This window comes from Rhinatrema bivittatum, chromosome 5, assembly GCF_901001135.1.
Source record: "Rhinatrema bivittatum chromosome 5, aRhiBiv1.1, whole genome shotgun sequence".
NCBI classification, from domain to species: Eukaryota; Metazoa; Chordata; class Amphibia; order Gymnophiona; family Rhinatrematidae; genus Rhinatrema; species Rhinatrema bivittatum.
In genome coordinates this window covers 271,402,196-271,429,670 of record NC_042619.1, presented here as the reverse complement: position 1 = coordinate 271,429,670, position 27,475 = coordinate 271,402,196, and the positions used below count along the sequence as shown (strand labels likewise).

The following is a 27,475-nucleotide window of genomic DNA, read 5'->3' as shown; positions in this document are numbered from 1 at the left end:
ATACACAAAGGGGGGGATTTAGAGGATGAGGATGCCCAGTGGATAGAGTTCCTCAATCTGGACCCTGAGATTGGGAAAGAGATGGGGGAATTTGGGAATGCGAGGAAGGAAGGTATACCCCTGATTGGCCAACCCCGGAACACCGCTCGCCAAGTCTCCAATGTTTTCAGTGTGGGCAGATGGGTCACTTCGTCCGAGATTGCCACTACCCTGGCAATGCCCCCACATACCCAAGAGGGTATACAAGAGGTAGATTTCTCTCAAAGGAGGATATGTAGACCTGTGTATCAATTCAACCCCAACATTTGGAACAATAGTGGAAGTCTGAGCCAGTTCACCCCACCTCCATAATGGAGCCAAGCCCAGTCAAATTCTGCTGAGGTACATAAGCCACTGTTAGTAGCTGATATCCATGACCCTATTCATAAACAAGAAATACACGCCAGACTCTTGTTAAACGGCACTTCCCACATTAACTTTTTGATCGATACAGGTGCAGCTGTCTGTCTTAAGGCAACTACCACCTAACATGTCCCTAACTTCAGAAACACAGACTTATCACTGGGCTTATGGGAACTTCGAATGTTATGCAATACACTACTCCATGTACCGTTAAGTGGCATGATACAGTACTCACCTGTAAGTTTATCTATGCTCCAGACTGTCCAGTTAAGTTGTTGGGCAGAGATTTATTGACTGACTTTAAAGTGCAATTGTCATGCGATGCCCAACCTTCATTGTTATTAGCGATAGCCAGTGCTTCTGCCGCTAAACGAGAACAGTTTATACATAGCTTACCTCAGGACCTCTGGACAGAGGCAGATACCAATGCCTTTGGTTTGGCAAAAAAGGCCGTGCCCCTTCACATCCAATTGAAAGACCCATCCTACGGCCCTAAGCAGGATCAATACCCATTGCCACCTGATTCTCTTGATTCCATTAAGGCTGAAATTGCATATTTCCTACAGGCTAATATTCTAGAATATAGCAATTCCCCCTACAATACTCCCTTGTACCCAGTCCAAAAGAAAAGTGGCCATTGGAGGATAGTTCAGGATTTAAGACTTCTAAATGATCTAACTGTTCCTATCTACCCGAATGTGCCCAATCCAGTGACATCATTACATTCTTCCCCCATTTATTTGTACAAAACTTGTATTGATTTGTCCCATGCTTTTTACTGTGTGCCCCTCGCAGATACCTCCAGGCCCCTTACTTCTTTTCAATTTGGCCCTCATAGTTATCAATGAACTAGGCTCCCTCAAGGTTTCCGAGACAGCCCCACAGTTTTTAGTACACAACTTAGGAGGGATCTAGAAACCTTTGAAGCAGTATTGCCTCCAGGTGTGAGTTTGTGTCAGTAGGTTGATGATTTATTGCTGTCCACTATAGATGAGGATAGCTGTGTCAAATGGTCACATGAGTTGTTATCCAGATTACATGGTTTGGGGTACAAAGTTAATAAGGCCAAATTCAAACTAGCTCAGACTATGGTCTCTTTTTTAGGAATATGTTTGGGCAATGGGGTGCGTTCCATTAACGATGATTTAGTCAGGGCCCTTTCTAATTTACATATGCCCCCCACCATGGTAACTGAAGTACGCGCTGTTTTAGGACTTCTGAATTTTTGCAGGCTTTGGATACCTGCCTTTAGTGAGAGAGCTTGTTTTTTGTACGCTTATACAAAAGGAAGTGGAAAAGATAGGGTGACTTTATCTGAGCAGGAAGTAAACGAACTGAAAGGACTATTATCTGAAGCACTGCAGGCGCATACACTACAGACATACAATGACACCCAGCCTGTCCATTTATGGGTAACCTCAGGTAAACGTACTTGGTCTGCAATAGGTATACAGAGTTCCATGGAACCTTTAATCTACTCGTCGGGACCCCCATTGAGAAGGGGATGACAACCTGCGAGAGGGGAGTGGTAGCATGTGCTTCAGCTAGCGAAAAGTTAACTCACTATATTCCTTTTGCGGTAGTGATCATACACACCACTCATGATGTAGAATACTTGTTAGCCCCAATGAACATGTCTCTCACTGCATCCCGGACTGGAAAATATATAGCTATTTTAGCTTCATCAGCTACTAAATTAAAACCATGGGGAAAGACAGTACCTGCAGTTGCCACCACTTTACAACAGATTTTAGAGGTTACTGATCACATACTTTGCCCTCATAAATGTACCCAGAAGTTGCCACCAGAAGATGATCTCTGGTTGCAAGCCAGCCCTCTAGAGGAGGGAGAACACTGGTTCACAGATGCAGGGGGTCATTCCACCATTGCCCTAGGTTTTGCTGCTTTGCAGATATGGCAATATTCTACTCAGATTTTAGAACACGTATTCACATTGCCTCCTCATTGTACAGCTCAGGTAGGAGAGCTGACTGTTGTAACATGGGTACTGACCCACTTACTCAAGGATAGATCGCCCCTGACCTCAGTACCCATTTACACCGATTCTCATTATGTTTTTTCTTCAGTACACCAGCATAGACACAAATGGAAATGGAGAGGTATGGTTTCAGGTACTTGCATGACTTTGAGCAGTGTGAGTATTTGGCAGAAGTTATTTTAATCGTTAGAAGAATTCACTGCTAGAAAAGAGTCTGTTGCCATTGTCTGGGTTAAAGGTCATCAGGACCTGAGTGTGTCTTGGGAAGCTTATGGGAATGATGCTGTAGATAAGAAGCTGGAACAGTTTAAACCCCAACCAGGACTTCCAGTTTTAGTGGTTACTAGAGCACAGGCAAAGCGAATGGGTGCAGATGTAAAATTAGGGGGTGATCAGGAAAAGGATCCCTTGAAGGAGGAAGAGGAGATGCCCCTACTTTACCCTGATCTTGTCCCTAGTCCTATTCAGACAGCTTATCAATTACAACAAATGCGTACTGCTGCAGAAATTGAAGAGTGGCTCTTAGCTGGAGCTTCTCCTATAAGTTATCCTTCAGAGGAGTGTTTCTTGTATGTACACCCTTCAGGGAAGCCATGTTTGCCTTTAGCTGCTTTACATAGAATGATACCTCAATTACATTTACCAGCACATCGGCCTGCAATCCAAATTATTGAGGAAATTACTATGACCTGGTGGAGCCCCAAAATTCATTCTTTGTGTCACGAAATTATCCATAATTGTAACAATTGTATGGCCAATACATCGAAAAAGGGTTTCTCAGTAGCCTTAGGGCACATCCCTAAACCACAGGGCCCTGGTATAGAATGGCACTGTGATTTCACAGATATGGGTAGCCGAGAAGAAGCAGGCAAATGCTTTTTTATTGGTTTGTGTAGACAGGTATTCACACTGGATAGAGGCTTATCCTTGTAAGCGTGAAACAGGGGATGTTATGGCAAAGGTGTTATGTACCTAAATCATTCCAAGTCATGGGTTTCTGCATTGTATAGTCACTGATAATGGACCCCATTTTGCAAACAGGTTAGTGGATCAAATTACCTCTCTCTTACAGTGTTATCACAGACGAATAGCCATTTATCGCCCTCAGAGCAATGGACTTGTGGAAAGGTATAATGGCCTACTGAAACTAGGCTCCGGCTGTTAATGGAGCATACAAAGCAATCATGGGAGAAGTGCTTACCATGGGCTCTGTTTTATCTAAGGAATGCTCCTCTTACTAAATTAAAGCTTTCTCCTTTTCAATTGACTACAGGACGCTGCATGCCATGGGTAACCGCTAGCACTGCTACATTGGACCAATTGCCCATCTATTGGAAAAGCCTTTGCTCTGCTTTAACATATATGCAGTCCGTTATAGGCACTCATCAGAATACAGATTGCAACTGTCGGGAAAAGTGGAAATAGGAGACACTGTGTGGAGAAAGAACTTCACCTATAAAACTTGGAAGGATCCTGTATATGTTGGACCCTTCACTGTTATGACTATAACTCCAACCGCAGTGAAACTTGGACAAGACACTGTGTGGACTCATCTTAAAGATATTAGGATTCAACATAAAGTAGCCGATTCTGATAATATTGAATAGGACATGATTTATCATGTCCCCTCTGATTTGTGACTTTTATTGCTTGATCAGAGTTTTTGCTATTATTTTTGTTATTGTTTCCAGCATTGCTCTTATTTTGTATTTTGGTTTTGATACTAAGTTGTTGTAAGATTAGGTTTGAGGTTAACCATTTGTTTTATATTAGTATTATAATTGATTTAAGCCTTTGATAGATAAGAATTAGGTTTGTTTAGTATAGTAGATAATTTTAGGTAGGATTACTATCTGGTGTGAAATATATATGTTATATTAAGCTTAGGTTAAGAACTGACCAGATTACATAAGGTACATACACTGGAATATACACATATATATATGGTAGATACATAAGGTAGGGTAGTATAGGAAAAGGTTGCAATTATTATTATTTTTTTTAATATTCTTGCCTCTCTTATACCTCTCTCTTTTCTATTTCTATTGCCTCTCTCCTTTAACTTGTTGTTTCCCTCTTTTTAATGGTGATCACCACGTGCATGTGTCCTCTCACTCTTTTCCTTCTTGTAGTCTCTCTCTATTTCTTCCACGTTTTCTCTTACCCTGTGTCTTCCCTAAAAGAAAACTCATGGGTGGCCGGTGTTCTCAGAGTGGTCCAGCCCATTGATGACACTGATGTATGTCTAGTATGTGTGCCCCATCATTTTGCCTTAGGACAGGTGGATGGCATTATCATCGGTGTTGACAGAACAGATTTATTTAGTCCTGACTATGCCCAACTTCCCACTAATGAAACTTTGAGTGCACATTACCCAGGAGTACGATTTCCCCCACTAACAGGTAGCGCCCCAACTAAATCATACTTGTGCATAATGAATAGAGATGTGAATCGGAATCGGTTCGGATTCCGGTTCCGATTCACATGTGTTTTATTTTTCATCGGGCCCGATCGCCGATAAACAAAAAACCCACCCCGACCCTTTAAAACTAATACCTTAGCTTCCCCACCCTCCCGACCCCCCAAAAAAACTTTTTACAGGTACCTGGTGGTCCAGTGGGGGTCCCTGGAGCGATCTCCCGGGCCGTCGGCAGCCACTAATCAAAATGGCGCCGATGGCCCTTTGCCCTTACCATGTGACAGGGTATCCATGCCATTGGCCAGACCCTGTCACATGGTAGGAGCACTGGATGGCCTGCACCATCTTGTGCTCCTACCATGTGACAGGGGCTGACCAATGGCACCGGTAGCCCCTGTGACATAGTAAGGGTAAAGGCTATCGGCGCCATTTTGAATACTGGCAGCCAATGGTCCAAGTGCAGGAGATCGCTCCTGGACCTCCACTGGACCACCAGGGGCTTTTGGCAAGTCTTGGGGGACCCTGACTATGTGCTGGAATGCAATGAGCTGACACCCCAGACCCATTAGCTGATTGGTCTAATACATACTCAAATCAAATGTACCGCACTTATCTAAAAACAACACTCTGAATATGCTCTGATTGGTCAGTATGAAGGGTATATAATGCTATGTACACTGCTGGATGAGCTGAGTGTGTAGGTATTAACACGATTGTTGTAAACCTGTTACTCTGAGGAACAAAATAGTTTGTTCCTCCCCCTCCCTTTTTGTCTTTGTCTTTCTCTAATAAAGTCTGGTATCAGGTTACATCTGCTGTAGTTTCTCTCAAATCAACACCACTTTCGGTAGAAATTTAGAATGAGTGCAAAGGACCACCCGATTGTGAAGAAATTTCATGTAAGGAGGGTATGTAACCAGTGCCTGCAGCTCACTGATCCTGTGAGCAGACGTTAACGCCAGAAGGAAAAGGACCTTCCAAGTGATATGCCACAACCCGCAGGAATGCAGAGGCTCAAACGGAGGTTTCATGAGTTGTGCTAAAACCACATTAAGGTCCCAAGACGGGGCCGGTGGACGGAGCGGAGGCTTCAGGTGAAGCAAGCCCTTCATAAAGCGCACCACCAGGGCCTGTGTTAAGATAGAGACATCCCCTGTACCCCTATGGAAGGTGGCCACCACACTAAAATGCACTCTGACAGAGGAGGTTTGTAAACCCGACTCCGAGAGATGCCAGAGGTAGTCTAAAAACTGATTCATGGGACAGGTAAAAGGATCTAACTCCTTTGAAGTACACCACAATGAAAATCTTTTCCATTTAGAATGATAAGACCTTCTAGTAGAAGGCTTTTGTGAAGCTACCAGGACCTGAGATACAGATTCCGAAAGATTGAGAGGCTGAAGGATCAACCTTTCAACATCCAAGCCGTCAGTGACAAGGCCTGAAGGTTGGGATGGCGCAATTAGCCGTTCCTCTGAGATATGAGGGACGGGTCCGAGCCTAGAGGAATCTGTGGATGCAGTGAGAGATCCCGAAGGATAGGAAACCAAGCCTGACATGGCCATTAGGGGGCTACTTTAGTTAACATTTACCTTCTGTTATGTCATATTCTCTTACAGTTCGATATCTCTTTCAAACTCTATGCTGATGAGCTGCAATTTTTCTTTCCTATAAAGTCCACTATGACTGCAGCATTTGGTAAACTGGAATATTGTTTCTCAAAAATCAGAGATTGTGTTTCTCTCAAGCTCTGAAATTCAGGGGGTCCTTTCCAGTTGGGCCTTTAAAGATGTTAATATCCTAATTAAACTTGAAGCCCAGAACTTAGGAATTCAGTTAGATTCAGCTCTTTCTCTATGTTCACAAACTCAGCTTCTTCTTCGTAACTGGTTTTTCAAACTTCGTATATTACATACTATCAAGCCTATGGTAGGAGTGGAGGAATAGTGGTTAGAGCCTCAGGCTTTGAACCAGGGAGACCAGCGTTCAAATCCCACTGCTGCTCCTTGTGACCTTGGGCAAGTCACTTTACCTTCTGTTGCCTCAGGTACAAACTTTGGGGCCGATGCAATACAGTGCGCTCAGCTGAGTGCACAGTATAATCCGCTGTTGGCTGAGGGTTGTAGAGGCGCTATGTAATCCCCTGCGCATCCAATGTGGAATAGCACTCATCACATGCAAATGCATGGGAATGAGGCTATTAACTATTCACTCCTTTTGCAAAAAAAAAAAAAAAAGTACACTCCTAAAAGTAGTATAGAAAAGCAGAAAAAACTGCTTTTCTGTACAGCCTCCTACTTAATAACGCAACAAAATCTTTCAAAAAACAATTAAAAAAAAAAAAATAACGCCAGCAGTCAGGTGCAGGAAACGGATGCTCAGTTGACAAGTGTCTGTTTCCCGAACCCCTGACTGTCCGCCGTTTAGGAAAATCGATGCTAATAAATTTGGCATCTGTTTTCCTAACCGGCGGACGGCCGATGCTTGCGGGCTCCCGTTATCCCTAATTCAAATATTGCATGGCGCCCCCAGAAGGGGCGCCTGGGGGCGTGTTTGGAAAGCGGGGGCTGACTGTTCAGTGCCTGCTTTTGGCGCACAATTATTGCATCGGCCCCTTAGATTGTGAGCCCTCCGGGGACACAGAAATAACTATAATACCTGAATGTAATCCACTCTGAAGTGCTGAAAAGCGGGATAAAAAATAAATATAATAAATGTTATCTCCTTCTGACTTCTTACACAGTCATTAATCCTTACTTCATTAGATTACTGTAATTATCTCTATCTGGGTCTCCCTCAGTCCACTCTAACAGCTTTACAAGCCATTCAAAATTCAGCAGCTCATCTAGTTCTGAGAATGCCTCTTCATTCCTATACCTCCAGTTTTAGCTCATCTTCACTTGTTCCCCATGCAGTGGCATATATGTTTTAAAGTTCTTACACTAGTTTTCAAAGCAGTGAATGATCTTGTTCCCAATAGTTTACCCAGGCTTGTCAATTATCTGCCTATGCACCCTTTACACTCTGCATCAAAAGGCTTGCTTGTCATCCCTAATGTCAAATTTATTCTCCTGGCTCAATGCTGTGTGAGCAAATGTTCTCTGTTGCTGGCTTTCAGTTATGGAATGAGCTCCCTGACTTTCCTAAGGTTGAGAAGGATCTATTACATTTCAGGAAACATTTGAAAACTCATCTGTTTCTACTAGCATTTCCTCCCTAGCTCCTGCAATAAGCGAGGATGTGACATTTCAGGTTAAATGAGAAGGCTTTTATGTGTTATTTGTTGCTTTGTTATGTTGGTTTTATTTTGATTTTTGTTTTAACTGTAATTGTCGTATTATATGTCTATCTACCTTATAAATGGCCTGTGACCGACGGCCCGCAAATGCGCAGTAGAGCGCAGCTCTACTGCGCATGTGCGGGCAAGGATGTCGATCAGAAAAAAAAAATGGCGGTGGGGCCGCAGGAGCGGGAGGAGAAGCAGTGGCGCCGCGCGCGCGCGCGCGGCGCCGCTGCTTCTCCTCCCCAGATCTGCCGGCAGATCTCGGGGGGTGTCACTCCCGCGCCCCCCCCACCGAGATCTGCCGGCAGATCTCGGGGGGGGGTGTCACTCCCGCGCCCCCCCCCACCGAGATCTGCCGGCAGATCTCGGGGGGGGGGGGGTTGTCACTCCCGCGCCCCCCCCACCGAGATCTGCCGGCAGATCTCGGGGGGGGTGTCACTCCCGCGCCCCCCCCACCGAGATCTGCCGGCAGATCTCGGGGGGGGGGTGTCACTCCCGCGCCCCCCCCACCGAGATCTGCCGGCAGATCTCGGGGGGGGGGGGGTGTCACTCCCGCGCCCCCCCCAACGAGATCTGCCGGCAGGAGCGGGAGGAGAAGTAGCGGCACCGCGCGCGCGCGGTGCCGCTACTTCTCCTCCCCAGATCTGCCGGCAGATCTCGGGGGGGTCACTGCCGCGCGCGCGGGAGTGACCCCCCCGAGATCTGCCGGCAGGAGCGGGAGGAGTTAATGGAGCCGGGTGAGGGTTGCGGGAAGTCGCGCTTACGGCGCCGGGAGGAAATGGAGGTGGGTGAAGGGAGGGAGGGAGGGAGAGGGGGACTGAGTGAGTGGGAGGGAGAGGGGGACTGAGTGAGTGGGAGGGAGGGAGAGGGGGGACTGAGTGAGAGGAGAGGGAGGGTGGAGAGGAGTGGGTGGGGGAGGGGGGTGGTGAAGAGTGAGGGGAGAGAGAATGAGGGGGAGGTGAGAGACAGAGGGATGTAGCCCGTTTTAACGGGCTTTACGGCTTGTTATGTATGTTTATTGTAACCCACAGAGGTCTGTGGATCAGCAGGCTATAAATTTTATAAATAAATAAATAGATCCAGCAAAGATCCTCATAGCCACAACCCTTCCGGTACCTCCATGAAAAACTATTGTTCCTAAATGCCTCCAAGAAAAGATACTAAAATGGGCTCATGACTCTCAAATGGCTGGCCATCCAGGGTGTTGGAGAACTTTGGAATTGTCACCATGCCATAATTGGCGGCCACAAGTGAAGCACAATGTATGGAACTATGTACAATCTTGCCCCATCTGTGTACAATCTTGCCCCATCTGTGTACAATCTTGCCCCATAAACGTTCACATGCCTGTCCCTGGGGCTTGTTGCAACCATTACTGGTTCCAGATGAACCACGCATCCAGAGAGTCATGGATTTCATGACAGATCTTCCATTGGCTGATGGTTGCATTGTCATTTCTCTAAGATAGCACACTTCATTTTTCCACCCGAGTTGCCTTTGGCGCAAGTTTTCCTACTACGTTTCTTCTGACTCCATGGTCTACTGCAGAGAATCCTGTCCAACCGAGGAACACATTTCATGTCAAAATTTTGGAGAAGTCTGTCAACAAGCTTAATATCTCCCTGGATTTCACCTTGGCTTATCACCCCCATTGCTATCCTGGGCAAAATTCCGCCATAACAATCATACGAGTGAGGCAGCCAGGTCCTCACTTTTGAATAGTCTATGACAGGCACCCTCGTCTACCATTACCACTCTCACTGGTCATACCATCCCCAATGGCAGATGCCAAGGATCAACAACTAGGAGAGTTATGGCAAAAAATTAAACGACTCCTAACCGTAGCTGTGGATAAATATAAGAAGCAAGGGGACAAAAAAGACATTGTCCAGCATTCAACTTCAAATCCAGGGACAGAGTCTGGCTAAGCACCCGCAATGTGCAACTGCAGACACCATCCATGAAATTTGCACCCTGATACATTGACCTATTCCCAATTCTGTCAAGTGAAATAAAAAATGAAATAAATGAGTATCTTTTTTTCTTAAGAAATTTTAAAGCAAATAGACTCCTTCTTGATATTGAAAACATAAGAATTTTTTTTTCTTGTTTTTCCTATTGAATATTTTTCACTACTCTATGTGCTTTTATATTTATTCAGCAACTGATGTGAGGCTGCCATGAATGAAGGTCCCTTCACAGGGGCGGGACCAAGGCCTCCGGCACAGTGGCTGTGCCGGGGGATCGCGCGCTGGCACTTGGCCAGCGCGCGCAACCTACACCTGCCCAAAGGCAGGCGCAACTTAGAAAATAAAGGTGGGGGTGATTTAGGTAGGGCTGAGGGTGGGTTAGGTAGGGGAAGGTGGGGGATGGAAGGAAAGTTCCCTCCGAGGCTGCTCCGATTTCGGAGCGGCCTCGGAGGGAATGGGGAAAGCCATTGGGGCTCCCATAGGGATCGGCGTGCGCAAGGTGCACAAGTGTGCACCCCCTTGCACGCGCCGACCCCGGATTTTATAACATGCGTGTGGCTGCGCGCGCATGTTATAAAATTGGGCGTAGATTTGTGCGCGCCGGGTTGCGCGCACAAATCTATGCCCGCGTGTAGCTACTAAAATCTGGCCCATAGTTTGTTATTAGCAGAAACCAAGACTCCAGGCAATTCATGGACTGCTAGCTCTGATATATGTCATAGTTTTGGGAGTGAAAAGGGAATAAATACTCCAAAGATCTGCTAATCTCTATGGGAACCTAATTCCCTGTACAGGGGATTTTGCAATCTATTCTGCGTGGTATGAGTGTATAATATTACCTCCAGCAGCACTAGGAATAAAGCCAAAGTCTGTGCTGGATCTATTCCAGAACTGTTTTTTAATGGTACAATTTAATACAATGTATATCAACATTTTAAACAGAATTATTTTTAAGTATAATCAATAAAGAGTTTTTGGGGGGTTTCCCCCCCCCCCCTTTTCATCTAACATATACTCATGTGCTCTAAATTTCCAAGCAGAAAAAGAAATAAGCTTCTCTCCAAGAGTCCTGGGTTAAGGGAGGTGTTGCATGGAGAAAGATAGTTCAGGTACTTGTGAAAGTTCTTGGAGGTTATGAATTTGGTCATGCTAACTGGGCTGGCACTTGGAGACCATGAATCTTGAGGGGAAAGAACATCTGGTGCTCATTGTTCCCAGTACAGTCAAGACAAAAGTTTCTAACCTCAAATTTTTTGGAGGGATCGTGAGCTATAACCTAGGAAGAATATTAGAGCTTGTATTAGTAAAGTTGTGTGAATGTGTCCTCATCCTTGTGCAGATATTGCCTCCACATCTAATTTTGTGTAATTATATTATGTAAAAGTCACCCCCTGCAGCAGCTTCACGAGTTCTTGTCTAATATGTCCCCTTTCCTGTCTTTTCTGTGCTTTAGCTTTCCTTCCATAATGCTTGGACATATTTCTTATCTTCTGTGCTTTCCATTTGTTGGGTCTGTCAGGCCCTGGCTTGTTGGCTTCCAGCTCCTGTCTTTGATGGCAGAGAGAAAAATAAATCATTTGCAGCAAAGATGCAGTTCACTAAACTTTAAGGCCCTGGCTCAAGAGCTTTTTAGACATGAACCTCCTAATATATCTATGGATGCTGCTCTGCCATGGAAATATTTTGGTTGTAACTCGAAATCTGGTCGTAACTCAAGACCGGGAAAGTTGGTAGTAACTTGAGCTGGTCGTAACTCAAGGGCCCACTGTTTAAAAGGCAGTGGTCCCAAAACAGATCCCTGGGGCACTCTACTTTTCAACTTTCTCATTTAGCCCTACTCTCTGTTTTCTGTCTTTTAATCAGTTCCTAATCCACAATAGGACACTGCCCCCTATCTCATGACTTTTTAATTCCCTAAGAAATATCTCTTGAGGGACTTTGTCAAATGCTTTCTGGAAATCCAGATACACTTACTATATCAACTGACTCATTTTCCCAAGAATTTCTCTCTTTGTCAAGCTAACATTTTTTTTACTCCTATTTTTCAGCTGAATTTAAATATGAGCCATGTAACAAATGTATCTTGTACAAAGCAAACTGAGGCTGTTTGCTGCACCTGCATATTAAGAATTTCTAAACCTACGGACACTTACTGCACTGCTGCTCTGTTCAGCTTCTGATATTGGAGTGGGATTTTGCATGGATTGCCTCTTTCTTCGTCTGTGATTTCTAGTCATATAAAAAAAAAGTTAGGACTATTTGAACCAGTATATATTTATCTGCAAAATACCACACTGCTGAAATATTACAATTTTGAAAATCTATATCCTCTATCTATTCAGCTGATTTTTTTCAGCTTTTGGTTCACTAATGCATTAAGTTCCACACACAGACTATAGAAGAAATATTACATTAAAACAGAAGTTGGGGGAATGGAAGCCAAGATGGCGGCATGACCCAGACACGCTGAGGCTACTGTCTTTCCTTCGTTATCCTTCTACTTATAAGTAGTTTTTTATTTTTATAATTTTTTAGTTTTTTTATCACTTTTAATAATAATTTTATTTACATCCTTAAATTCTTATTTTTTAAATATTTTTTGCCTTTTTAGTATCTTCACAAACAAATTGGAACACATCTGACATTAATGCTTTCTGTATATTTTATTGTTAAGTAATACTTATTTTTAATATTTTTCTCCTGATAGGTATGAGATAACTATATGGTTTCTTGTCAATTGACAAAATCTGTCATGAACAGGTAATAAGTGCCATGGTCTTTTTTCTCAATATGGTTTTCTGTCCTTCCACTGTTTAGTCTTTTGTATGTTTACCTGTTTCTTTTTAATTTATATAAAAACAACTTTTTCTGTGTGCTGCTTATGTATTATATTTTGATTAAACTATGCAATGTTTTATTTTAGCCCCTGAAGCAGCCCGTGATTGGGCGAAACTCAGGCCTTGAGTTGGGCACTAACTGGACTATTGCCTTTCTAATAAATACTTTTGAGGATTCTCTGTTTTATATTCCCAAATGCGCAGGAGCAACTCTTTGAAGATCTCATGCACGAGAACAGGTACCACCTCTTTCAGAGCATCCATAAACTGGAGCACCTCCAGTATGTGGTGCCTAACATCGTCTTCCGTGAGGAGCTGGAATGGAATAGACTCCACTATGGTGCGGACGAAACCCGCAAAGGTCAAGCCCTCTGGAGGAGATTAGCGCCATTCCTCTGGGGGTGCTGGTTCTGAGAGGACATCCTCAGAGACATCGGAGGGGGACTCAGAAATATCATCCCCTCACAGTTCATGTGGGGTTTCCTCCTCACTGAGATACCTAGGAGATCAGTGGGGGACCCGTGGTAACTGCTCTTGGTCTGAGCCCCGGAAGCACTGAGGGCACCGATGACACCGAGGCCCCCAAAGGGTCCGATGCCAGAGCTGGAAGCAGCAGCCTAGGTACCAGAGGCCCCGATGACCCTGAGCCTTCCTCCTTGGAGGAGCCGGCAATAGGTATATCCCCCGAGGGGGAGGCAACGATGGATACCGGGGGACTGAGGAACCCCTTGGCACCAGCAGCATAGGGAGGATGCCCAACAATATGTCAAGGCGCTCCAGCAGTGGTGCTAAGATCAAGGGAGCGGGCTCCAGGATCGGTGGAGGCACTGACAGGGCCTGCGATTTGATACCCCTGAGGGCTCGGAGCACCGCCAATTGAACCCTACAATCCAGCTCCTCCTCGAAGGCTACCTTGGACAGGGCAGATGGAGGAGGAGCAGGTGCCACAAGATCACCCTTGAAATGAGGGGGATTGGTGCCTGGCATAGACATGGGTATCGGTGGGGAGCACCTCGGACTCCTGGGTTCAACTGAGGACAAAGTCTTGTCTCCGCAGGGCTGCTTCAGGGGCAACACTGCCGATGCCGGCGCCGTCCTGGAACTGGAGCCCTGCGTAGATGGTGACGGTGTTTCCTTGATCTCCCTCCGTGCTCAGCCCGGTTTTTCCTCGGTGCCTAGAAGGGTGAAAAATCTGACGTCCTGGAGTAGGAGGACACCGACAGTGGTCGATCTCCGCATCCCTCTCCAGAGGGGGAGCCTGAGTGGGGTTGGACACCGATGGTTCGATGTCCATGGGTTCCTCTCGATCCCATGGCATTGCCGTGCCTGACGCTGGCGTGGAGGACCCCGACTTCTTGGGGCCAAAAAACTTTTCCACGTTATCTAAATGCGTCCGACAACCTTTTGGGGTCATCTGGTTGCAAAATCGGCAACCCTGAACATCATGTGATGCTCCCAGGCAAAGAATACAGATTTAATGCGGCTTAGTCAAAGACATGGTCTGCGGGCACTGGGGGCATTGACAAAATCTGGAGGAGGCCATGCCTCAAGCTGACAAGTGGACAGTGCAGGGTGGACACCGAAGTAAAAAACCCCCGGAACAGACCGCAAAAAAGGAAAACTTACCTCGCCGCCCCACTGACTAGGGCGGATCCAGGGAAGGGGGGATTCCACGCGAAGGTGGCGAAAAATAGCAAGAAAAACCAAGAACTCTGAGGACAGAGCAAAGCTCCATCAGTGCAAGGCAACTGCACCGCAGAAAGAAAGAGACTGAAGGGGGACCCCGCGCGGATAGTGGCATGCTGGGCTTGCCCAGTGTGCCAGTCAAAGTTCTAGAAAAGTTGACAGAAGTTTTCCGCGCCGGGCTTCATCTGATGTTGTCACCCATTGTGAGGACTAACATCCTGCTGTCCTGGGAGAATCTTATCTATCACACATGGAATTTTTATCTATAAGGATTCTGCAATGTATCTGGCTTCCTGTATGATTTTTATCATGTTGACTCTATGCCATCCTTTACATATAGTACTACCCCTCCAATAATTTGAACTGTCATGTCATATTGATATAATTTACACTCTAGTATCACAGTGTCCCATTGTTTATCCTTCTTCCATCACATCTCTAAAATATCTATGATGCCTCTATCCTTATATAAATGCCATATATTTAACTCTCCAGTCTTCTAGTATTTGCATACAGACATTTTAAAGTATACTTATTTGTTCGTTTATTTCTATTTGTATTATTAGCAGATGATACAGGCTGTGTAGAGTTGTTTATATCTGTGTTTTTATCTACATCCACCTGGGCAGATCTGGATTTCACAATCGGGGAGGGGGAGAGGGGCAGTAGGCTGTCTCCCAGCAGTGCTGAATCTCACTCCTCAGAGAACAGCCTTCTGCTTCCATCTGCAGTGTCCCCAGTGCAGGGAGCTGGAGGGGAGGGGAGGGGTGAGGCTGGAAGAGACAGAGCAAAGACAAACTGCTCTATTCCTATTCCATCCCATCCACTCTCGGTCTCTACAGGGAACAGGAAGAGAATGGGGAGGCCACAGCAGAGAGCAAAGAAAAGCCCCTCTACTCCCTAATCCCATCCCTCCACCTCTCATTTAAGGACATGAGGAGAGAGGAGTAAGTCTAAAGCAGATAGAGCAGAGCAAAAAACCTCTGCCTTATTCCTTCTGCTCTATTGTCCCTTGGCAGGATGGGGGACAAGGGGCGACAGCACCAACAATGCCTAGGGACATCAAAATCCTAAATCTGTCACTGCATCTGGGCTCCTTCAGCCTTAACTACAACCTCTCTAATGGGTTATTTTAACATCCTGTTTTACAAGTATCTTTTGAAAATATCTTCCTCCACACCACGGGCTGAGTGACTGTCAATTTTCCACCACTGTCTAGTTTAAAATCTGCTCTATCTCTCTTTTAAATGTCAGCACCAGCAGCTGGATTCCACCCTGGTTAAGGTGCAGCCCATCCCATTGGAATAGGCTCCTCTTTCCTCAGAATGTTCTCTAGTTCCTAACAACTCTAAAGCTCTTTTCTTTGTATGATCATCTCTTCCATGCCTTGAGATGCTAGAGCTCAGCCTTTCTCTGCTTCTGAAGATAAAACAATGTTCTGTTTCAGAGCAGCATAAAGGCACCGTCCCTCCCCCCTCTCCCCATCACTTGAAAACAAAATGTGGGATGATACCAACCTGAGGGCTATGCAGCATGCTTTTATAAGTATACTGAGGATCAACAGAAGGAGAGGGAAAATAATGCAGAAGCCAATCAGAAGCCATACATTTATAATCTGGTGTTCCTTTCTTTCTAAAACAGAAGTGACAAGCAGTTAAAATTATTGGCAGAGTGTGATAAGTATGTGTGATTTCTGTACCTTCAGGGAAGATTTTGTGACAATTCTTTACAGTGGGTGGGACAAGTGATAGGAAGGGAGTAAGAGTAGCATTTTTTTCCTCACTTAGGAGCAAAGCGCACTGTATAACCCACAGTCAGACGTGGGTTGAACAGGCGCTAATGAATCCCCTAATGCAATAAATGGCTTAGTGCCTATTCAAAGCAGGTCCAACACAGAGTGAGTCTAATAGTGCTAATCACACGCAAATGCAAATGCATGTGATTGAGGCTATTAGTATTCACTCCAGATGGCAAAAAAAAAAGTGCATCTAGGACGCATATTTAGCACTCAGCAATTAACGCCTGGAGCAGGCGTTAATCGCTAAGTGCTCCTTAAACCAGTACTGCTTTTCTGTACTGCCTCCTACTTAATATCATTGCGATATTAAGTAGGAGGCAAAACAAAATTAAATAAAGGTGAAAAAACTCCAACCCACTCGCAGTCTGGTGTAAGAAACAAGCGTCCATTTCCTGAACCCCCTGACTGTGCAGCTGTGTGGCATTTAGGGAAACCGACACAGATAAACTCGACATCGGTTTTCCTAACTGGCGGACTGCCGACGCCGATCGGGCTCTCGTTAGCAAGGAGGTGCTAGGGGTATGCAAGCAACCCTAGCGCCTCCTTATTAATGCGACCCTCTAATTTAAATATTGCCCAGCGCCCCCTTGGGGGCGCCTGGGGTGCATTAAGAAAGCGGGCACTGACTGTTCAGCGCCTGCTTTCTGTGCATATTTATTGCATTGGCCCCTTAGACTGCAGTAGAACTGAGGTTTCTGGCCTTTCACATTACACACAAAGTAGGGAACGTTATGAAATGGGGCAACAGGAACACGTCAGTGCAGAGACATGCAGGGTGAAGCACCTACTCGCTTGCTAGCTTCTTAGGGTTGACTTTTTTTATTTAAAATATTTATATTCCGCACATATCTGTAGTTCATGACAGAACACAATATTAATATACATAATATCAAAAGTGACACAAAAACAATGGGAAAAAAACATATAGTGTCAGAGCACCCAAACAGTTAAACTAAATCAGCAGAACATAATGCTGGAGAAGTAAAAAACAGGACCAGCTCAAAAGCAATGGCCCATAACAGAGGAAGTTTGACTATGAAAGCTTGAGGCATGTAGTTATATTCCTTGCTGAAAGTTGTTAAGAAGTGAAAGGACTGAATTATAAATCAAAAGCTTGCTTAAAAATAAATGCTTTTAAGAATGTTTTTAAAGATTGGGTGCGAGTCCATAATACGGAGCGGTTCAGGAAGAAAAGGCTGCCACTGAAAAGGCTCTGGCCTGAGATTCTGCCAAGTGAACGATCAGTGGCAAGGGTATTTCCAGAAATTCCCAATGGGCAGATCCCAGGGTATGAGTTAGGGGCATATTGGCGTAGGCAAGAATTAATCCAGGGCACTTTTCACATAGCAATTTTGTTCTTGATCTGTCATTGGACTGGGAGCCAATGGATGAACAGAGCTTGGGAGTTATGTGGTCCTGGACACTGGTTCCTGTTAATAGTTTAGCTGCAGAAAGTTTGGCAATATGGAGTGCTTTGAGGGGTTCTGCTACATAGGAGGAGGCCCCAACTTCAGCAACAGAAAGAACCATGGCTTGTGACCAGTATTTGGAACAAGGACCTGAGAATGAACAGCAGCCTTTAATCCATTCTGTGCCCATTCAATCACATACAGGTCTATCCAGTAACGAGCGGTAGGAAGAGCTACGTTAGTGCCTGGCGCACCTGCGGTTGCCACACGCACAGTGCAGCTCACCTACCGCTCGATCCTGTATGTAAATAGCTTGCAAATGCAAATAGATCCCACAACAGGTTTCCCATTAGAAGAAGTAGGCAGATATCTAGGGGAGCCGAGCTGGAAGGGCTGCTAGATCCTCTTTCCCAGCAGCGTCTTGTCTGACCAATCCACTTAATGGTGTAAGAGCTTGCAGGTCAGTAGCATTCAGGTTGTAAGCTGGAATTGGCACCAGCCTGCTTCTGTGCCCTCTAAGGAAACAGGTTGCTGCCGTTTAGGCTGAGCGGTGCTTGTGAGAAAGTGTCTAGGAGGCATTGCTTCCACCAATGTTCCTACATCCTTGGATGGGGGTTCCTACATCCTTGGATGGGGGTTTCCCTCACCATCAGTCCCGTGCCTCTGGGCTCTTCAAAGGTAAATCTGGCCATGAGCACATCCCAATAAATCAGACTTGATGTGCTGGCAAGACTCACCCATATCACTTATAATTGCTGTGCGTTCTGAGTCAATGCTTCCTCCATTTCCTCGTGTTATACAGTATGGAGGACTCCAGCCATTATAGCAGTGGCAATGGCCTCTATTGTTGCACAGCTATGGCAGAGAAGAGATAACAAAGATTTAGTTGAATCATTCATTTTGACATGTGTACATGATCATACGTGTTTCGTTTGTTTTTTTGGTAGTTTTGCAATTTTCTTTTGATAGGATGAGACATTATGGTTGTGAACATCCAGTGACTCAGATGATTTGAGAGTATCTTAATGCGCCTTTCACATTTACAAGCGTGTCCTTCTGGGAAGGGAAAGCTGGTGTAATAAAAGGAGGATTAGTTTAACAAAAAAAAAGAAAAGGCCACATTTCAAACAGGACCTCTGAACACAAATTGCCCTCTTCCCTTAGTCACTTACTCCACGTCTATGGCATGTTACTTCAGAAGTGCAATTCTGATCCTTGATTAGGTCAAACATATTCCTGCATTGGAAATTCAAACAAATCTGGAAAAAAAAAAGTGCATTCAGTCTCAAGTCACTTGCTCACTCTCGATCCAGTGCCAACAAAATATGTCACTTCAAGCACAATATTTCTAATGAAAAACATAGATCAGTTTGAAACTAACAACTTTATTTTTTTAGTATTGGAGTGTTATATTTCTGTTGGGAAAGGAGGTGCATTTAGTATTGCAGTGTTATATTACTGTTGGGGAAGGAAGTGCATTTCAGAATGAGGATGTCTGTACTAAAGGCAGGGCTGAATTAAATTGGTGTGCACCCATAGGCAATGGGTGGAGGGGGAAAGGAAAATTGGTTCTTACCTGCTAATTTTTGTTCCTGTAGTGCCATGGATCAGCCCAGACTACTGGGTTATGCCTCCCTTCCAGCAGATGGAGACAGAGAAAACTTGAAGGACACCACTGTAAGTAGGATGTGCCACCTGCAGCCCCTTCAGTATAAACAATATCAAAGCAGAATTAAAGTGGTAACATGAATCCAAAACTTTAAATGGTTAAACCAAATTTAGGAGACTCAACTATGTACAAAATGTGAAATCTTCATCCTGCTATAGTATGACAGGAAAAAAAACGATAATCTGTCGAGCGGAATACAAAAAAACTGGGTGGGTGTCTGGGCTGATCCGTGGTACTACAGGAACGAAAATTAGCAGGTAAGAACCAATTTTCCTTTCCCTGTATGTACCCAGATCAGCCCCGCCTGCTGGGATGTACCCAAGCCGCCTTACATGGGGTGGGACCTAGAAAACCCCACTCGAAGCACACCTCTGCCAAAATTCTCCGAGTTGGGAGCCTGAACATCCAAATGGTAATGCAGAGCAAAGGTATGCAAAGATTTCCAGGTTGCTGTCCTACAGATCTCCTGAGGGGAAATCAACTGACCTTCTGCCCAGGATGCCACCTGAGAATGGAGCGAATGAGCCTTAAGACCCTCTGGAACTGCTCGCCCGTGACATATGTATGCTGAAGCAATAGCATCCTTCAACCACCAGGCAATAGTAGCCTTGGAAGCTTTATGCCCTTTCCTGGGACCGCTCCACAAGACACAAAGTTGATTCGACAGGCGAAAATCATTAGTTGCCTCCAAGTAATGCATCAGCGCCCGCCTGACATCCAAACGCTTCAATTCACGAGCATGTGGAGAATTCTGATCCAAATCTGGGAACGCAGGCAACTCAATGGACTGGTTCACATGAAAAGCCGATACAACCTTAGGCAGAAAAGACGGCACGGTTCTAAGAGAAACGCCAAAATCGGAAAACCTAAGAAAAGGTTCATGACAAGATAGGGCCTGAATTTCTGAAATTCTCCGAGCCGAGCAGATAGCTACCAAAAACACCGTTTTGAGCATAAGGTCTTTCAGAGTGATGCACCTGAGTGCTTCAAAAGGAGGTTCACACCTCCTTTTGAAGGACCAAATTCAAACTCTAGGATGGACAAACAGCTCGACATGGTGGATGCAAATGCTTAGCACCCCGAAGGAAACGAACCATATCTGAATGAGCCGCTATGGACGCTCCATCCACCTTTCCACGTAAACATCTTAACGCCGCCACTTGAACCCAGAGAGAACTGAAAGCTAGCCCTTTTGCCAAAACCTCTTGCAAGAAGGCTAGAATGTGGACTATCGAGGCCCGCCTAGGGGAAACATTCGACCTACTACACCAAGAGTCAAAAACCTTCCAGACTCGGACATATGTAAGAGAGGTGGAAGTTTTGCGAGCCCATAAAAGAGTGGAAATCACCAAATTCGATACCTCTTCTTTCTCATCTGCTGCCTCTCATAAGCCAAGCCGCTAGATAAAAGTGATCCACCTGGTCAAAAAATACTGGACCCTGCTGCAGGAGATTCGGAAGGTGACCCAGACAGAGCAGCCCATCTACTGCAAGGTTGGTTGAGGAGATCCATGAACCACGGCCTTCGTGGCCATTCCACAGCCACCAGCACCACTGCTCCCGGATGGGCTTCTATCCTTTTCAAGACCTTGCCTATCAGAAGCCAAGGAGGGAATGTGTAGAGCAGAATGTCACGAGGCCATGGGAGGACAAGAACGCCCACCCCTTCTGCTCCGTGTTCTCTTCTGCGACTGAAGAAGCGCGGTGCCTTGGCATTCCCTCAAGTCGCTAGTAGATCCAAACGGGGAATCCCCCAGCAATGAGATATCAACATGAAAGCCTCGTCGGACAGCTCCCATTCTCCGGGATCCAATCTCTGACGGCTCAGAAAATCCACCTGTATGTTGTCTATCCTGGCAATGTGTGAAGCTGCTATCCTGCCCAGGACATGAGCTCGTCCGCCTCCGCTGCTACGGAGCGGCTTTGTGCCTCCCTGCTGGTTGATATATGCTATCGTCGTTGCGTTGTCGGAGAGCACTCTCACCGACCGACGATGAACCAGAGGCAAGAATTTCTGCAGGGTCAAGCAAACTGTCCTGGTCTCGAGACGATTGATGAACCATTGGCCTTGGGCTGCCTGAGATTGGCAAACTGCCCCCTAGCCAGAAAGACTGGCAACTATCATCACAATAGTTCACTGAGGGACCTCCAGATCCATCCCCCGGGACAAGTATTCGTGGGTCAGCCACCAAGCTAGGCTGGACCTGGCTGGTTCCTGGAGGGGTAAGGGAACTTGAAAAGCTTCCGACTTGGGGTCCCAACGTGAGAGCAAAGCCTTTTGCAATGGCCTCATATGAGTAAAAGCCCATAGGACCAACTCCAGAGTAGACTCCATAGAGCCAAGAACCTGTAAATAGTCCCACGCCCTGGGAACTGGCAGGGACAAGAGACACTGAACTTGCGACATGAGTTTGTCTATCCGATCCTGCATCAGGAAGACTTTCCCAATCCGAGTATCAAATCACGCCTCCAAAAAATCCAGGACCTGGGCGGGGGACAACTGGCTCTTGTCCGCATTGATGATCCAACCCAGAGCGTGAAGTGTCTGCACCACCCTGGTGACTGCTGCCTCACATAGTAGGGATGTGAATCGTGTCCTCGATCGTCTTAACGATCGATTTCGGCTGGGAGGGGGAGGGAATCGTATTGTTGCCGTTTGGGGGGGTAAAATATCGTGAAAAATCGTGAAAAATCGAAAAATCGCAAAACCGGCACATTAAAACCCCCTAAAACCCACCCCAGACCCTTTAAATTAAATCCCCCACCCTCCCGAACCCCCCCCAAATGACTTAAATAACCTGCGGGTCCAGTGGCGGTCCGGAACGGCAGCGGTCCGGAACGGGCTCCTGCTCCTGAATCTTGTTGTCTTCAGCCGGCGCCATTTTCCAAAATGGCGCCGAAAAATGGCGGCGGCCATAGACGAACACGATTGGACGGCAGGAGGTCCTTCCGGACCCCCGCTGGACTTTTGGCAAGTCTCGTGGGGGTCAGGAGGCCCCCCACAAGCTGGCCAAAAGTTCCTGGAGGTCCAGCAGGGGTCAGGGAGCGATTTCCCGCCGCGAATCGTTTTCGTACGGAAAATGGCGCTGGCCATACGCGTATGGCCGGCGCCATTTTCCGTACAGAAAATGGCGCCGGCAGGAGATCGACTGCAGGAGGTCGTTCAGCGAGGGTTCCGGCGCCTCGCTGAACAACCTCCTGCAGTCGATCTCCTGCCGGCGCCATTTTCCGTACGAAAACGATTCGCGGCGGGAAATCGCTCCCTGACCCCCGCTGGACCTCCAGGAACTTTTGGCCAGCTTGTGGGGGGCCTCCTGACCCCCACGAGACTTGCCAAAAGTCCAGCGGGGGTCCGGAAGGACCTCCTGCCGTCCAATCGTGTTCGTCTATGGCCGCCGCCATTTTTCGGCGCCATTTTGGAAAATGGCGCCGGCTGAAGACAACAAGATTCAGGAGCAGGAGCCCGTTCCGGACCGCTGCCGTTCCGGACCGCCGCTGGACCCGCAGGTTATTTAAGTCATTTGGGGGGGGTTCGGGAGGGTGGGGGATTTAATTTAAAGGGTCGGGGGTGGGTTTTAGGGGGTTTTAGTGTGCCGGCTCACGATTCTAACGATTTATAACGATAAATCGTTAGAATCTCTATTGTATTGTGTTCCATAACGGTTTAAGACGATATTAAAATTATCGGACGATAATTTTAATCGTCCTAAAACGATTCACATCCCTATCACATAGTTCCTTTGACTTCGCTTGAATGAGCCAGTCATACAAGTAGGGTGGACCATGATCCCCTGGTGATGGAGAGCCGCCACCACGACCACCATCACCTTGGTAAATGTGCGCAGAGCGGTTGCTAGCCCGAAGGGAAGTGCCTGAAACTGGTAATGCTTGCCGAGGACCATAAACAAGAGATACCACTGATGGTCCTTCTGAATTGCAATGTGTAGGTACGCTTCCATCAAATTGAGGGACGCTAAAAACTCCCCTGCTCTAACAGAGGCAATTATGGATCGTAGCGTCTCCAGACGAAAACGGGGCACTCTGAGAGCTCTGTTGACCTTCTTCAGATCTAAAATTGGACAGAAGGACCCTTCCTTCTTTGGAACCAGAAAATAAATCGAATACCTGCCGGTTCAAAGTTTGTTCAGAGGATCCAGAATGACCGCCCGAGGTCCAACAACCGATGAAGTGTGAGAGACACCTGGCGCCTTTTCTCCAGAGATCCACAGGGCAACACCAGAAATAGATCACGTAAGGGACGAAGAAAATCTAAGGCGCAGCCATGTTCTATAATGTTTAGAACCCAAATGGTCCGATGTTATTTTGACCCACTCCTCGTAAAACAGGGACAGCTGCCCCCCATCGACCAGAATGGGGAGTGGGCTGGCGCTATTTCATTGGGAGGACTTGGCTCCCGTCGCCCCTGTGGCACCGCCATCTTGGGCGGGTCTACGGCCACGAAAGGAATGAGACCAGGTCTATGACCTGCCGGACGACTGCCTTTGGCTAAACGGAGCCAGCTTAGACTGGTGAAAATGGTGCTGCTCCCGAAAACACGACTGGGAAGGGCCGAAACCTCTGAAAGCTTTTGGCCTATCCTCTGGGAGCTTGTACACTTTATTGTCCCCCAAGGACTTAATGAGCTGCTCCAAATCATCTCCAAAAAGTAATTTCACCCGAAACGGAAAAGCACCCAGCTGCAACTTGGAGAAAACATCAGCTGACCAATTACGGAGCCATAAAAGCCTGCGAGCTGACACTGCAGAAGCCAATAATATGTGAAGACGTACGAAGGAGATCATACAAGGTATCCGCCCCATACGCTACTGCCGCCTCCAAATGATCAGCCTGCTCAGACTCCTCTGGGGAGAGCTCTCTGGCACTCAGGAGTTGTTGTACCCACCAGAGACTCGCACGCTGCATTAAACTACTGCAAATGGCTGCTCGAACCCCTGGAGCTGACACTTCGAAGATACGCTTGAGAAGCATCTCCAGTTTATGATCCTAAGGGTCCTTAAGGGCAACCTCCCCAACCACAGGAATAGTCATACGCTTGCTGACTCCGGATACAGCCGCATCAACCTTGGGAACCTTAAGGAGGTCAAGAGAGTCATCTGGCAGCGGGTACAATTTTTCCATAGCTCTGCCTATGTGAAGGCTAGCTTCCAGAGTATCCCACTCCTGAAACATTAGCTGGAGCAACATAGGATGAAAAGGAAAAGTCCTAGCTGGGGGACGAAGACCAGACAGCACCAGATCTACCGTGCCCTGATCCTGAGGCATCGGCGTCTGACCAGCTGGTATGCCCAACCCCGCTAGGACATGTGGAATCATCGGCTCCAGCTCATCTCTATGAAAAAGCCTAAGGACCCGAGGATCATCCCCTTCCACTGGGCCCACATGCTTGGAATCCTCATCCATGTCCGCCTGAAGCGGATCCACCAGCAGCACTGCCCCCTGGTTCCTGGAACCGGACCCTTCCCGCATCACCCTAATCTGGGAGACCTCAGGAGGATCCGGCCTAGGAACCTGCACAGGAGCAGAGGGCCCATCCCCAGGCCGCCCCGGAGGGGGCTCAGAATCTCCCATGGGCATAAGGCTAGCTAAATAAGCCTTATGTAATAGTAAAATAAAATCAGCCGATAAAGGATTCTGGCCCTTTAAATTTTCCCGAGGGGGGGTACCCAAAGGAGCATGGAAAGCAGGAAATAAATCACGGGGAGACCCGGGCAAAAGTCCTGTGGAAATAACTGAGGAGGGAGATCCCCACCCCTGCTGAGCTATCTGCATCAGCATCTAAAGCTTCTAAAATCTTCGCCATTCCTGCGGGAGTGGGGCAAGCTGAGTACCATGGGGCAGCATCGGGGCGCCTGCACCATGGGACCGATGTGCCTGCCTCCCCCTGCCGCCAGCTGCCCCCGCTGATGGGCCCTCGCCCCCGGGAAGACACCGGGAGCAGAGGCTATCTCTGGAGAGCCGTGCTGCTGGCTTCCCACAGGATTTGCAGGCGAAAGCGCATAGCATCGCCGCACTGAACAAGGAAGGGAGGCCGCAAAAATAAATCCCGGAGCCTGGGACGCCGAATAAGTGCAGCATAGCTGCAAAAAACAACGCGTTCCGATTCTATTTTTTTTTAAATTCGCATTGGCCTCACCAGAGCACAACCCGCCAGCGGGGGAGGGACCGGCCCACTGATAAATCCCCCCAGTCACTCACCAGCTGCTGCTCCTGGTACTCTGGAGTGAAGGGCAAAGCCCATGGCAGGCCTACCACCGAGGAAAAATTACTCTGCTCCTCGGGAGGCCCAGCTTTTTTTTTTTTTTGTTTAGAGTCAATTAGCCAGGACTGCAGGTTCTGTCATCTTCATCTGCTGGAGACAGAGAAATACAGGTGGCGCATCCTATTTACAGGGGTGTCCTTCAAGTTTTTCTCTGTCTCCATCTGCAGGAAGGGAGGCATAACCCAGCAGTGTGGGCTGATCCGGGTACATATAGGGAATTATCCTTCCCTCTCCTCCCTACAGGGAGATAGGGGGGAGGGTATGATCCCTTTTACCCAAACCCTATTCTTGGGCATCCTCCCACCCTCCCTCACCCCTTCACCTTTAAGCTACGGCACCAGCTCTGATGACAGCAGCATAGACCATGAAGAAAAATCAGCACAGGGCCTTCCACAACCCTTTTGCATTGACGGACCTTGCAGCGCTTTGTCCCCTCCTCCTGCATGGACTTTCAGGGAAACCCATGCGAGGGTCAGGGCACTACAGGGTCCGTCAGTGTGGAAGGCTCTGCACTGTTTTTTGTTGATGGTCTGTACTACTACCATCGGAGTTGGCACCACAAAAAAAGAGAAGTAGTGGTGACGCAGAAGACATAAGATTTAGACATAGGCAGCAGCAGCAACACGCTTATAAAAATTTGGCATCAGAGGCAGTAGCCTATGCTTAAAACTGGGTGTGACTGAAAGGCTGGTGACTGCACACTGGCAACTGTGAGGATGAGGAATATCTAGATGATGACTAAAAAAACGTAGGTTGCCCCTGCTCGAGGAGGCTCAAAGTAACATTCAGCAGCTCACGGGACCCAACAGCATGAGGAAGTTGCCAACTATCCAGATTTTGATGTTTTCCAGATTGTACAGATTTTTGGGGTACTGTACTAAAAAAAGGAGGAAGACTAAAATGTTTGGAATAGTCTCCACTCAGTGACGGATTTAGGATTTTGGCACCCTTAGGGCACTGTTGGTGCTCTTGTCCCTGTCATTTCCCTCTTCCCTCTTCCACCCCCTCTCCCTAAGGTTGGACTTCAGGGAGCAGAAGATCTAAGGCACAGCCCCCCCCCTCCCCCCCCCCTAGTTTCCTGTGGCAGTACAGGGGTAGATCCTGTGGCAAAAATGAAAAAATTCTGAAGCAAACCGGCAAACATTTCTATCTTTTATATTACATTATGAAACTAGTTTACACTATAGTTATTAATACAATTTATATTATATTTATTGGAAAGCAGCAAATCTTCAGCCGGCCAGTTGCCCCTCCCAGACCTCTGCTGCCCTAGGCACACACGCCTAGTATGCATATGTCTAGGGCCAGGCTTGCCTCCACCTGCAGGTTAGCATTCGATCTTCCCCTTCAGTTATACCAATTATAAGATATAGTGTGTACTTTGGTAGCTATTTTATATTCAATATGATTTGGATACATTTATTTTGTGTCAGTTGAAGAGATTTCAGTCCACGATTTAATCAGAGGTTACAAAACAGAAAGGGTGGTTGGATTCATGAAACAACCTCTCAGTGGAAATGATAGAGGTAAAAGCAATAACAACTCAGGAAAGCATGAGAAAAATACAGAGGATCATTAATTGCAAAGACGTGAGGGGAAAGTCAGGGATTAACTGGTATCTCTGGCACTATAGCGATCAGCAAGCAGCGCGGCAACCGGCTCGAGGGAGGCCTGCGCGATCGGCGCCACAGACCCATCGGGGTAAGGCCTTGATCCCTCTTAC

General features: G+C 46.8%; 1 protein-coding gene across 1 annotated transcript in view; it reads right to left on the bottom strand.

Moving 5' to 3' along the window:
* Positions 1–11,467: 11,467 nt before the first annotated feature.
* Positions 11,468–27,475, bottom strand: part of LOC115092752 (disintegrin and metalloproteinase domain-containing protein 9-like) — a 65,036-nt gene continuing 49,028 nt past the window's right edge. Inside the window, exons 4-8 of the mRNA XM_029604045.1 lie at positions 18,976–19,062; positions 18,541–18,658; positions 16,114–16,228; positions 12,227–12,302; positions 11,468–11,621 (exon numbers count right to left, since the gene is read on the bottom strand). Of these exons, the coding sequence (XP_029459905.1) occupies positions 11,589–11,621; positions 12,227–12,302; positions 16,114–16,228; positions 18,541–18,658; positions 18,976–19,062 (429 nt within the window). The 3' untranslated portion in view covers positions 11,468–11,588. The remainder of the gene's footprint in view (positions 11,622–12,226; positions 12,303–16,113; positions 16,229–18,540; positions 18,659–18,975; positions 19,063–27,475) is intronic.